This window comes from Bubalus bubalis, chromosome 5 (genome assembly GCF_019923935.1).
Source record: "Bubalus bubalis isolate 160015118507 breed Murrah chromosome 5, NDDB_SH_1, whole genome shotgun sequence".
NCBI classification, from domain to species: Eukaryota; Metazoa; Chordata; class Mammalia; order Artiodactyla; family Bovidae; genus Bubalus; species Bubalus bubalis.
Window position 1 is genome coordinate 79,784,221 of NC_059161.1, and position 12,291 is coordinate 79,796,511.

The 12,291-nt window shown below is 49.7% G+C and overlaps 1 protein-coding gene across 7 annotated transcripts in view; it reads right to left on the minus strand.

Moving 5' to 3' along the window:
• Nucleotides 1–12,291, minus strand: part of ATP2B4 (ATPase plasma membrane Ca2+ transporting 4) — a 103,187-nt gene that overhangs the window by 29,550 nt on the left and 61,346 nt on the right. For 5 of the 7 annotated variants that reach the window (XM_044943326.2, XM_006072397.4, XM_025277691.3 and 2 more), the window contains exons 4-11: nt 10,447–10,704; nt 9,839–9,964; nt 9,251–9,376; nt 6,356–6,391; nt 4,478–4,639; nt 1,952–2,166; nt 1,398–1,640; nt 657–898 (exon numbers count right to left, since the gene is read on the minus strand). In XM_044943326.2, the coding sequence (XP_044799261.1) occupies nt 657–898; nt 1,398–1,640; nt 1,952–2,166; nt 4,478–4,639; nt 6,356–6,391; nt 9,251–9,376; nt 9,839–9,964; nt 10,447–10,704 (1,408 nt within the window). The remainder of the gene's footprint in view (nt 1–656; nt 899–1,397; nt 1,641–1,951; nt 2,167–4,477; nt 4,640–6,355; nt 6,392–9,250; nt 9,377–9,838; nt 9,965–10,446; nt 10,705–12,291) is intronic. The other 2 variants (XM_006072398.4, XM_006072400.4) reach the window with 1 other exon arrangement.

The following is a 12,291-nucleotide window of genomic DNA, read 5'->3' on the forward strand; positions in this document are numbered from 1 at the left end:
GAGAGACCTTCTCAATCCCCAGTCTCTAGAGGGCTCAGGGCAGAGGGTGTGGGCAATGACAGAGTGTCACCCATGGTGGCGCTAAACCCATGCTGAGGCACTGGTTTTTAGCTACTGGCCCTGTATCCACATAGGTCAACTTTTAATGCCCTATGGATCGTCTAGCCACTTTGATTATGCAACTTCCAGTGATCAGAACTGAGAATGAAAAGGAAAAGGAACACAGAACTAACATTTCTCGTGCTTACTATGTGCAAGGCATTTTTCATTCAATCATTTAATCAGAGTAACCCTGTGAGATAAGTGGGTATTCTCTCTTCAGAATAGGAAATTGAAGCATGGATTGCCTAGGTCTGAATCCTGCCTGGACCACTATCCGTTGTATCCCCTCTAGCAAGTTACTGAACTTCACTACACCTCTGTTTCCTCATCTGTAAAACAGGGATAATGACAGCATCTGCCTCCCTGAGTTGTAAAGTGTAAGTATAGCATCCAAAGTACGTAACCGCACGGCTTGGCCAGAACCAAGCTCAGATCTTGTCATGATGTTACCACCCGGAAGGAGGGTCTGCTATTATCCGGGTGGCTCAGCATGGGGCCGACACCCAGACCTCCCCGAGGGGAGGACCCTGGGGGAAGAAGCTGGGGGGGCTCACTTGCGCAGGATGATCTCGGAGGCGCCCTTGCTGTACATGCGGTAGCCGCCGCCCGGCTTCTCGATGACCGTGCTCATGGACTTGCGCACCGAGTTGAAGGTGTACACTTTGTAGAGCTTCTCCTCGGGCACCTCGCTGCGCACGGCGTGGTAATCCTGCTTCAGGTCCGAGACGAAGCCCAGCAGGGCGCACTCGGTCTTGTTGCCCACCTGCCGGGGCAGGCCGCCCTCCTTCTCCGGAGGCTGGAAAGAAAGGCACCGGTGGGCCGGCGGAGCGAGGGGCCGGCCGGGGAAGGACTCCCTCAGGAGGCTTTCACGCGTGTGCCCGGGGCCCACGGGGGTGCAGGCCGTGGCCGTGGTGACCTGGCCCCGGAGCCACCCGGGGCCTGGGGTCTTTTTAGCTGCCGTGGGGCTGGTGCTGGTGCCTCTAACACTCTCTCTTAGCTTCCAGAAACTAAGTGATTTACTCATGATAAGCTCAATTCTGCTACCAGCATGAGGCCTCTTTTTAGAGATACTGCCTTTCCACGGTGATTTCACAGCCCCAGATTCCTACCTGCCTCATTCCCCCAGCCCATCTCCCAGTCTCCTTCCACGGATTACTCCCTAGTCTCACCCCAGACACATTCACTGGGGAGTGGGAAATGGGAACTGGGATGGCAGTTCAGGCAGAATAAATGAGAAAAATCAATGGTTCCTTCCAACTACCCATTTTAAGTGTCCCGGCAAAAGAAGAGCTTACCAGAATCTTAGAGGTGTAGGCACTGTTGATGGAAATGCCATTGACAATAAGGTCCAGGACCTTGGGCACGAGGTCATCAGGGCCTGGGATCTGATGGTAACGCGTGTCTCCAATGTAAGCCTGCACTACAGACATGCGGTTCATGGTCAGCGTGCCCGTCTTGTCCGAGCAGATGGCTGTGGCGTTGCCCATGGTCTCACATGCGTCCAAGTGCCGCACCAGGTTGTTGTCCTTCATCATTTTCTACAAAGGAGAATAGAGGAGACCGCAGAGTGGCCGGCTGAGCTCTCCAAAACTCAGGTCAGAGGCCATTTCCCAGCCAGCAACTCTCCGCGTTTCATTTTCCGCTCCCATACAAAAATGCAAGATACCATTTTTGTAAACCCTCTTAAGATGCTACTGGGTTAGGTAAACGTTGATGCCAGCGGCTCGTGCCCCTGGAAGGTATCACCCAGAGTTTACGAAGACAAAGTGGCCGTCCTTTCAGCAGAGCTGCGTGGCGCCCTTCCCTCCGGTCTGTGTTCTCAAAGAGCAGAGCCTCAGCCCAGCCTCACCTTCACAGAGTAAGCCAGTGAGATGGTGACGGCCAGGGGCAGCCCCTCGGGCACAGCCACCACCAGCACCGTGACGCCGATGATGAAGAACTTGACAAAGTACTGCACGTAGATGGGGGTGCACTCGGCCAGCCACGGTCTGCGCTGGATCACAAAGTTGTCGATCACGAAGTACAGAATCAGGATGAGAACTGTGATTGCAGACATGATCAGACCTGTCCAGGAAAGAAATCACGTGAACCCAGGCTTGAGGGCATTCCTGGGGCCCTAACTGGAGACGGATATCTACCTGGTCATACCCCAAGGCCCTAGCTGGTCTCTGGTACTTGTACATTACGGTGTGGGCGAAAGACATGGTTTTGCATTCTAAAGACATGGGTATCAGTTTCAGTGCTGTACCAACTTGACTCGTGGCTTTGGACTGGTCTTGACCCCTCTCTGAGCCTATTTCCTCATTTATAAATAAGGGGGTTGGTACAGTTTTCCAAAAACAGCATTTTAAGATTCAATCTCAGAGCTACTATCTTCCCACAGATCATGATGTAGTGACTTCTGTTACCTCTTTCCTTGGCAGTTTATTGACTTTTTCTCTAGTAGACTGAGAATGTCAGGCAATTCACATGTTCACAGCGATGCCCTATGGTGTTAGCACAACACCTACATAACTAACCCTTGGAAGAGCGCCTCCCAGCCTCTCTCCTGACACGGCACGGACAGAAGATGACAACAAGGCAACTGTTCGGGCAGTGCTCACTCTGAGCCAGGCGAGCACTTCCAGGTAGGAACTCACTAATCCTCACAACAACCCTGCGAGATACGTTACTATTATCATCCTCTTTTATGAGGAGATGAAGGCACGGGGAGGTGTTGGTATGGCACACCAGAGGAGGACCAACCATCCTGGTTTGCCTGAGAGACTGAGCAGTTTCCTGGGCTGTGGGACTTTCAGTACTAAAATTGAGAAGGTCTCGAGCAAACTGCCACAGTTGCTCATCCTACACATCCTACAATGGAAGAACAAGCTCTGGGTCAGAAAACAACTGGCCTGGGGGCTCTGACTGCCGTACGTATTGCCTGGCTACTCTGAGAGCTGGGGGATCAATACTTGGGCATCTGGGTCTACCTGTGGCACAATATCTGGGAAGAGTTCTGCTTTCTGATTCGTATCTTTGCTTTTCCCGAGAGCCCAGTGATTCAGGGAAATTAGAGCAAGGCTAGAGGTGATTATATCAGTGAAGGCATATTCAGGGTCAGGACAAGCACAGCATCGAGCGAGGGTGCAAACTTTAGGAAGGCCTTCACTCTCAGGGTAGTGCATTTCCTTGCTTCCTTCTGGTCCTTGGCCTTGCTTGATGTGGGAAGTTCAAAGAGAACAGACCAGTGACAGCCCTCAGTGGCCTGTTCTCCCTAAAGAATAAGGTGGGGATTAGGAGCGCAGCAGGAGGCCTTAGGCAGGAAGTGTTTAATGCTTCAAACCTGTGTGCCACGCTCAATGATTTGATTTCATACTTCTTTTTCTTGTTCATCTATTGTCTCTTTGCAAGGGGTTTCATGGTGGTCAAAATTAGCTGGGTACTGGAGCTGAATGGCCAGGCCAGGCTGACGCTCTGTAAACTCTGTGATGCTCAAAATGTTCTGTTTGCACTGTCCAATAGGGAGCCACTGGCCACATGTGGTGACCGACCACTTGAAACAGGCTGATGTGACCGAGGAGCTGAATGCTCAAGTGGATCGCCGCAGGTCCCTGCTTCTCACTATGTGCCCAGCAGAGCAGCAGCGCGGGCCCCACCCGGGGGCTTGTTAGGAACGCAGGTCCCACCCAGACTGCTTGAGTCAGAATCTGCACCGTAACATGGTCCCAGGTGAACGGTACACGGAGAGATGCATTGGGCTAGACTCTGTGGTGAACACAGAGGTGGGGTCAGGAAGTAAACAGCAGGAGAAGACTACTTGGAGGGATACCCGCTGAGGGAGCAATCTTCTCTCGCTGCCTCTTCCAGCTCCGTCCCTCCCCGCCCCCTCCCCACCACCCTCTCCAGAGTCAGGCATGGAGAAGCTGTTTCCTCTCACGATGCACAGGAGTGCCTTTAGTGACCTCTGCTCTGCAAAGCACCTCTTTAATTATTGTCTTCCTTTGCCTTCCAGTCCTCATTTTGAACTGATTGCCCTGTACGTGGCCATTCCTATGCTAGAGAACTGCCTCCAGCCAACAGCAGCCTTCTCTACCCTTCAGGAATTTTCAAGCCAATACTTGAGCAGGTGAGCAGTTATTAAAGTCTTCCTTCTTGCTAATGTTAATCTCCCATTTGTTTTGGGCCTTTAACTCTAAATAGGAAGACCTGTCTCTCTGCTAAAGCCAAGGGTCCAACAGTCACAGGGAGGGACACGGATTCTTGAACTGCACCAGCCACTTGGAATTTTCGGCTCCTTCCTTCCAGGCCTGGTTGGTACAGAAAGGAGGCAATCAAAGTGGCGAGGACCCAGAGGAAGACTGACAGACACACTGAGAAGGCCCCGCCTACTCACCAGCTTTCCCAATCTGGACGGCCAGGCGGGTCAGCTTGCCCTGCAGCACGGACTTCTCCTTTTTGGGCAGCTTGGCGGCCTTCTTCTCCTTTTCCTCACTGTCGATCCCCTCCTGGCTGTTGAGTGGCTGGATTTCCAAGGCCACTCCATCTTGGGTCTTTGCTAGGGTGCACACACGAGGAGGACAGGTCAGCAGGCCAGGCAGCAGCCCAAGTAGTAGGCAAGGGGAAGCTAACACACCGTTCTGTCTGCTTCTGGAACACACCTTGGACCTCTGGCATCAGATCTGACCTCGGGGAGCTTGGCCTTCTCTTAGGGCCTTGGGAACCGTATCTTAACAACTCGAGGTGAAATGGATGGCTCTCCTCTCCAGTGGCAGCTTCCTGGCACTGTCTCAGAGCCCCGAGCCAGGTTTATTCCAGCAAGAGGATTTGTCCTGCCAGTCAGTGTTATTACCAACAGCCATCCTTCCTAGAATTCAGTGCTTAAATCAGTGAATCTTTACTGCAGAAAGGGGCTGAAGGGGAAGGTTGATAAATGTTCCTACAGCATAAGGGTCTTGTTGTTTAGTTGCTAAGTCGTGTCCAACTCTTTTGTGACCCCATGGACTGTAGCCCACCAGGATCCTCTGTCCATGGGATTTCCCAGGCAACAATGCTGGAGTGGGTTGCCATTTCCCTTTCCAGGAGATCTTCCCGACCCAGGGATCAAACCCACATCTCCTGCATTGGCAGGCAGTTTCTTTAGCACTGAGCCACATGGGAAACACATTAGGGTCTTAGTTGGCTCTTTAAAAGGTTCCCCTCTCTCTCTACGTAGATATAGACTTTCATGGAAGAAACACAGACCCCAGACACAGGGTATTTTCCAGTTCCCTCTTATATTAGTTGAGCAATAGGGGAAGGAAATCTCCTTTCTCCCCTGTCTGATGAAGGTAGGGAGGAACAAAGTACCTTTTCCTAAGGGAAGGAGTTGGTATGAGGGACTCTCTGGAACAAGAGAAGGCAGGGATAAAGACAGACATAGAAATCCATTTTGCTTTAAAAAGAAGAGTTAAAGAGATCTGAAATTTAAGAATTACTTTTGTTGAGTCCTAGTTTTCCAATGTGATGTCTTTATTTCTAAAACCCACTATGATGTGGGTTATGAAAGGAAAAAGGCTCCAGGAGCTGTCTCAAGAGAGCAGTTCCTGCTGGCCCCCAGCACCCCTCCAGCTTCACCCTGAAGAGCTCTGCTCCTTTGCTTAGGTGCCCTTCCTGAGAGATCGTCTCTGCTGTCAGACTCACAAATAAGACAGAGACAGGATGTAAACACAGCCACCAAAAAAGAAACACACATCAAATCAGGAAGAAGAAAACAGACTGTGGAGAGAACAAAGAAGTGGGGAAAGAGGTTACAGAGAAAGGGCTCTCTGCACCCCAGAGAAGACTAGCTGAGAAGGGATCTAGATGGGAAGACGGCACCAAAAGAGGAAGAAGAGGGTGCAGGGACTGCCCATCCTAACCCCTTCCCCCATAAGGACCCTGCAGACTTCCAACCCAGAGACTAACGATCCTTGCTCTTTAACTCTGGCCAAGGGCAATGAAGCAAGGAGGTCAGCACCCTGGGAAGAGCAGATCACCGCACAGGCTTCCCAAGAGAAATCTTGACAGAAGGCCCCTTGAGCTAACAGCAGAGGGTGCTGCGTCCCACCTTAGATTGGGTTTGGCAGCTTGGGACCACCCCCAGATCTCTGCACCGTCCTCAGGATGAGGCATCTGGGCCACAGGAGCAGATAACAGATTCATGGAGAGGAAGAGAGGGAAGGCAGATGGCCTGGAAAGGTCTGGTTTGAGTGTGGGCAGGTAGAGATGGTAAATGAGTGAGTGGAAAGGTTACCTTTGTTGCGATTTTCAGGGACTCCTTGTTTTTTACCTGTTTGAACAAGAAAGAAAAAAATGGGGTGGGGACCCAAAGTGACTATTCAGAGATCAGATATCCAATTTGCCGGTCCTGTTCAGAGCCTTAAAGGGCGACATCAAAGGGTCTGAGTTGCAGCGAAGGGGATGTAAAGGAAGCTCACACCTCTATTTATCCCCATTTTTATTGGAGGCGCTCACAAATCCCTGGGGTATGGACCAGGCCACTCATGCAGGGGAGTGCACACCCCCTGCTGAGCTGCTTTCTCCTGGAGCACAGTTGCTGTTAGGAGGTGCTTCTGGCTTGAGTCAAACCACTTGGAGAAATGGGGTGGGGGTTAGGGAGTGAGAGGTCTGAACTGTTTCCACCTGGTGGCAAAGGCCACGCAAGGTGCCTCCATGTCAGCTCACCAGCACCAGGCAAGCCTCCTCCTTACTCACTCTGAAGGCAGCTGCAGAAACAGGCTGGTTCCTAACTGAATGAGCTTTGTTGCCTTTTCATTAACTGCCCTTCCCCAAACAGCCCAAGATGCATCTCCAGCCAAATGGTGCAAATCCTTCTCTCCTCCAAGAGAAGGAACGCTTAGGGAAAGGTGCAGACTTGGTTTGTTATCTTTCTGCCTTCTGTTTTTCCTTCTTTCAGGAACAGTTCAGTTCAGTCACTCAGTCGTGTCTAACTCTTTGCAACCCCATGAACCGCAGCATGCCAGGCCTCCCTGTCTATCACCAACTCCCAGAGTCCATCCTAACCCATGTCCATTGAGTCGGTGATGCCATCCAACCATCTCATCCTCTGTTGTCCCCTTCTCCTCCCGCCCTCAATCTTTCCCAGCATCAGGGTCTTTTCAAATGAGTCAGCTCTTTGCATCAGGTGGCCAAAGTATTGGAGTTTCAGCTTCAACATCAGTCCTTCCAATGAACACCCAGGACTGATCTCCTTTAGGATGGACTGGTTGGATCTCCTTGCAGTCCAAGGAACTCCCAAGAGTCTTCTCCAAAACAACAGTTCAAAAGCATCAATTCTTCGGTACTCAGCTTTCTTTATAGTCCAACTCTCACATCCATACATGACCACTGGAAAAATCATAGCCTTGACTAGACGGACCTTTGTTGGCAAAGTGATGTCTCTGCTTTTTAATATGCTGTCAATAGGTTGGTCATAACTCCTTCTAAGGAGTAAGCGTCTTTCAATTTCATTGCTGCAATCACCATCCGCAGTGATTTTGGAGCCCAGAAAAATAAAGTCAGACACTGTTTCCACTGTTTCCACTCTTTCCCCATCTATTTGCCATGAAGTGATGGGACCAGATGCCATGATCTTAGTTTTCTGTTGAGCTTTAAGCCAACTTTTTCACTCTCCTCTTTCACTTTCATCAAGAGGCCCTTTAGTTCTTCTTCACTTTCTGCCATAAGGGTGGTTTCATCTGCATATCTGAGGTTATTGATATTTCTCTCGGCAGTCTTGATTCTAGCTTGTGCTTCCTCCAGCCCAGCGTTTCTCATGATGTACTCTGCACATAAGTTAAATAAGCAGGGTGACAATATACAGCCTTGACGTACTCGTTTTCCTATTTGGAACCAGTCAGTTGTTCCATGTCCAGTTCTAACTGTTGCTTCCTGACCTGCATATAGGTTTCTCAAGAGGCAGGTCAGGTGGTCTGGTATTCCCATCTCTTGAAGAATTTTGCACAGTTTATTGTGATCCACACAGTCAAAGGATTTGGCATAGTCAAGAAAGCAGAAATAGATGTTTTTCTGGAACTCTCTTGCTTTTTCCATGATCCAGCGGATGTTGGCAATTTGATTTCTGGTTCCTCTGCCTTTTCTAAAACCAGCTCGAATATCAGGAAGTTCACGGTTCACGTATTGCTGATGCCTAGCTTGGAGAATTTTGAACATTACTTTCTAGCGTGTGAGATGAGTGCAATTGTGCGGTAGTTTGAACATTCTCTGGCATTGCCTTTCTTTGGGATTGGAATGAAAACTGACCTTTTCCAGTCCTGTGGCCACTGCTGAGTTTTCCAAATTTGCTGGCATATTGAGTGCAGCACTTTCACAGCATCATCTTTTAGGGTTTGAAATAGCGCAACTGGAATTCCACCACCTCCACTAGCTTTGTTCGTAGTGATGCTTCGTAAGGCCCACTTGACTTCACATCCCAGGATGTCTGGCTCAAGGTGAGTGATCACACCATGGTGAAGATCTTTTTTGTACAGTTCTTCTGTGTATTCTTGCCACCTCTTCTTAATATCTTCTGCTTCTGTTAGGTCCATACCATTTCTGTCCTTTATTGTGCTCATCTTTGCATGAAATGTGCCCTTGGTATCTCTAATTTTCTTGACGAGCTCTCTAGTCTTTCCCATTCTATTGTTTTCCTCTATTTCTTTGCTTTGATCGCTGAGGAAGGCTTTCTTATCTCTCCTTGCTATTCTTTGGAACTCTGCATTCAAATGGGCATATCTTTCCTTTTCTCCTTTGCTTTTCCCTTCTCTCTTTTCTCGCTTTCAGGAACAAGTGAATGGCAAAGACGCCTTGATGGTTTGTATAGCCCCCCGTGTGTGAGGAGGAAAGTGGCGAGGGTTGGAGCCAGAGCACGCTGCCAGCCCGTTTGCGCGGGCCTTCCACCTCATTCTCTTACAGTCAACCAGTAAACGCAGGAACCAGTGCAACCTGACCGCAGAGCAGAGCCGGATCCGGTTCTCATTAGAGCACCGTGGGGAGCCAGGGATGAAACCGTTAGCTAAACAAGGGGTTTGGAGATCTGTCCTCATCATCCTGCAGAGTCTGCCAACCAGGTGTTCCACTGCAGACCCGTTCCCTCTCCTAGTCTGTCGGTGGGGCTGGGAGGGGAGAGGCTCTTCTGAAAGCCCCTTACCTTTCTTCTTCTTCTCTTCCTCTTCCCCCTCACTGGCTCCCAAGAGGGTAAAAATGATTCCAGTCTGAGAGTTGATACCCACGGCCGTCACTACCATTCGTCCAGAACCTTCCATTACATGGGTCCCTATATGAGAAAGAAGATGGGAGAAGAGTTTTTTCATTTTTTTTTTTTTTAATACCTGGCCGTTCTTTGGTGTGAAATATAAACTTGGAAAAAAGCAATCCCTCTGCCTTCCTCTCCCATGCATGGTGTTATACTTGGCAGAGAGTAGGAAAAGATCAAGAGCAAGCAACCCGGGGGTAAGGAGAACAATGTATGTAACGGCTTTGGGGTAAGGCTCCTTTCCTACCACCCACTCCAGCCAGCAGAGCCCTTCGCAGGCTCCTGTAGCATCTGCTCCATGGACAACCTCTGTTAGGTTGCTCAATATCCTTGTATTCAACCCACTGACATGCTACAGCCCCCACTGAGCCTTGGGGCAGGAGACGGGGCACAATCGGAAGACAGGGCAAGGTCTGGACACGGTCTCTGTGGCTGAGTGTCTGCAGGGAGCGGGGCTGGGAGCTGGTGCAGTCGGGGCCTCACCCGAGAGCAGCATGGGGTCCCTCTCCAAGGACTTCTTGACATGGTCCGATTCCCCAGTGAGAGAACTCTCATCAATCTTGAGATCGTTGCCCTGGATCAGGATCCCATCTGCAGGCAGCAGGTCACCTAGGACATGGAGGTGAAGGGCCGACAGGGAGAGGGCAGGTGAGGACCATTCAGCCTCATCTCAGGGCTGCTCCCGGGCCCTACCTGTAGGCAACGGCCCGGGAGAGCCTGGAGAACCTCTGAAAGACAACTTCACATCTGACAACCTGCAATAAAACTCCGCTCTGGGTATTATAAATTCAAACGGTTACTGATCCCAAACACCTTCCCATGGCCTGATTTCAATATTACATACTTGAAATCTAAGACACACAGGGTACAGTCTGACAGTCTTTGGCAGTTTCAGTTACTGCTTTCTTTGAATTTCTTTTCCATAACCTCCTTAAACTCTAACCTAGAAGCTAACACAATTTGGGTCTTATCTTTTTGGGTCCTCAGCAATTCCTAGCCCCCTTATGCCAAAGGACCTAGCCCTCCGATAGGGAGGGTGGCACAGGTGTAGGAAACAGAGCTAAAAGAGAGAAGAACCACAGAGCTCTCACCGTATTTGATTTGGGCAATGTCGCCCACCACAATCTCAGCCACAGGGAGCTGAATGATGTGGCCATTCCGGATAACGGAGAATTTCTGCTCCTTTTCGATGCGGTTCTGCAGCCCCCGGAATTGCTTTTCCTTGCTCCAGTCATTGAAGGCGGTCACGAGCACGACGATGATCACCGAGAATAAGATGGCTGCGCCCTCAATCCAGCCAGCTTCCGCCTCCCCTTCGTCCTCTGGGCTACTGACGGCTAGACCACACTCTAGCCCAGGGAAAGGAGAGAAAAGGGTCACCGAGGGGCCCTTGCGGACATTAAAAATGGGGGTTGTGCTTCCGTAACTCCCCAGAACAGAAAGCCAGGGGAAGAGAAGAACAGAAAACTCGGGTAAAATAGCTATCCTGAGGATAGCAGAGGACGGCAGGATTGGGCATCATCTCGTCACCAATATATAACTACTTATGTTTACCCAAAAAAGGCATGTGACTAAACAGCATGAAACAGGTCAATGAAAACTACAGGCAAGACACATAGAGAGGCCTTATGACCCCAGCATGGCAGTTCCCACTGCTATTTCCCGTGATGCCCAGCATGGGGGACAGGGGAACTTTGAGGTGCATGGCCTTGCTGGTTTAGAGAGGGCAGAAGATTCATAACATTCTGAATAAGGATTTACTGGGAAAGGGGGGGAAGACCCTGGAATCAGGATGAGTTGGAAGAATAGCCTACTAGTTACTTTTTACTTTCCTTTGGAGAACCCACTCAGATAACGGGGAGGGGGGCGGGCACACAAACAACACTTTAGCTATTAGGTTGGTGCAAAAGTAATTGCAGCTTTTGTATTGTTGAAGTTTGCCATTTGCTACTAGAATACATTCTTAATAAATGTGGTTATGTTATATATCATCTTAATGTGCATTTCTTGCTTTATGCTTAATGACATTTCTTGCTGTTTATTTTATATTGACTATGGAAATGATGTTACACAAGAAGGAAATTTGAATGCTTTTCTCATTTGAGTTCAAAATGGGTTGTAAAGCAGTGGAGACGACTTGCAACATCAATAACATCTGGTACAGGAACTGCTAATGAACGTGCAGGGCAGTGGTGGTCCAAGAGGGAAAGGAGAGCCTTGAGGATGAGGAATGTAGCGGCCGGCCACCAGAAGCTGACAACGGCCAACTGGGAGCCGTCACTGAGGCCGATCCTCTTACAACTAAACAAGAAGTTGCCGAAGAACTTAACGCTGACCATTCCACAGTCATTTGGCATGTGAAGCAAATTGGAAAGGTGAAAAAGCTCGGTAAGTGGGAGCCTCGTGAGCTGACCGAAAATCAAAAAAATCGTCATTCTGAAGCGTCATCTTCTCTCATTCTACAAAACAACAACGAACCATTTCTCGACTGGATTGGGATGTGTGACAAAAAGTGGATTTTACACGACAACTGGAGATGACCAGCTCAGTGACTGGACTGAGAAGAAGTTACAAAGCACTTCCCAAAGCCAAACTTGCACCAAAAAAAGGTCATGGTCACTGTCTGGTGGTCTGCTGCCGGTCTGATCCACTAAACTTTTCTGAATCTGGGAGAAACCATTACATCTGAGAAGTATGCTCAGCAAATCAACGCGATGCACTGGAAAGTCCACCGCCTGCGGCTGGCACCGGCCAACAGAAAGGGCCCAGTTCTTCTCCACAATCAACACTTCAAAAGCTGAACGAGTTGGGCTACAGAGTTTTGCCTCATCCACCATGTTCACCTGTTCAAAGTTCAAAGCTCAGTCATGTCTGACTCTTTGTGACCCCAAGGACTGTAGCTCGCCAGGCTCCTCTGTCCATGGGATTCTCCAGGC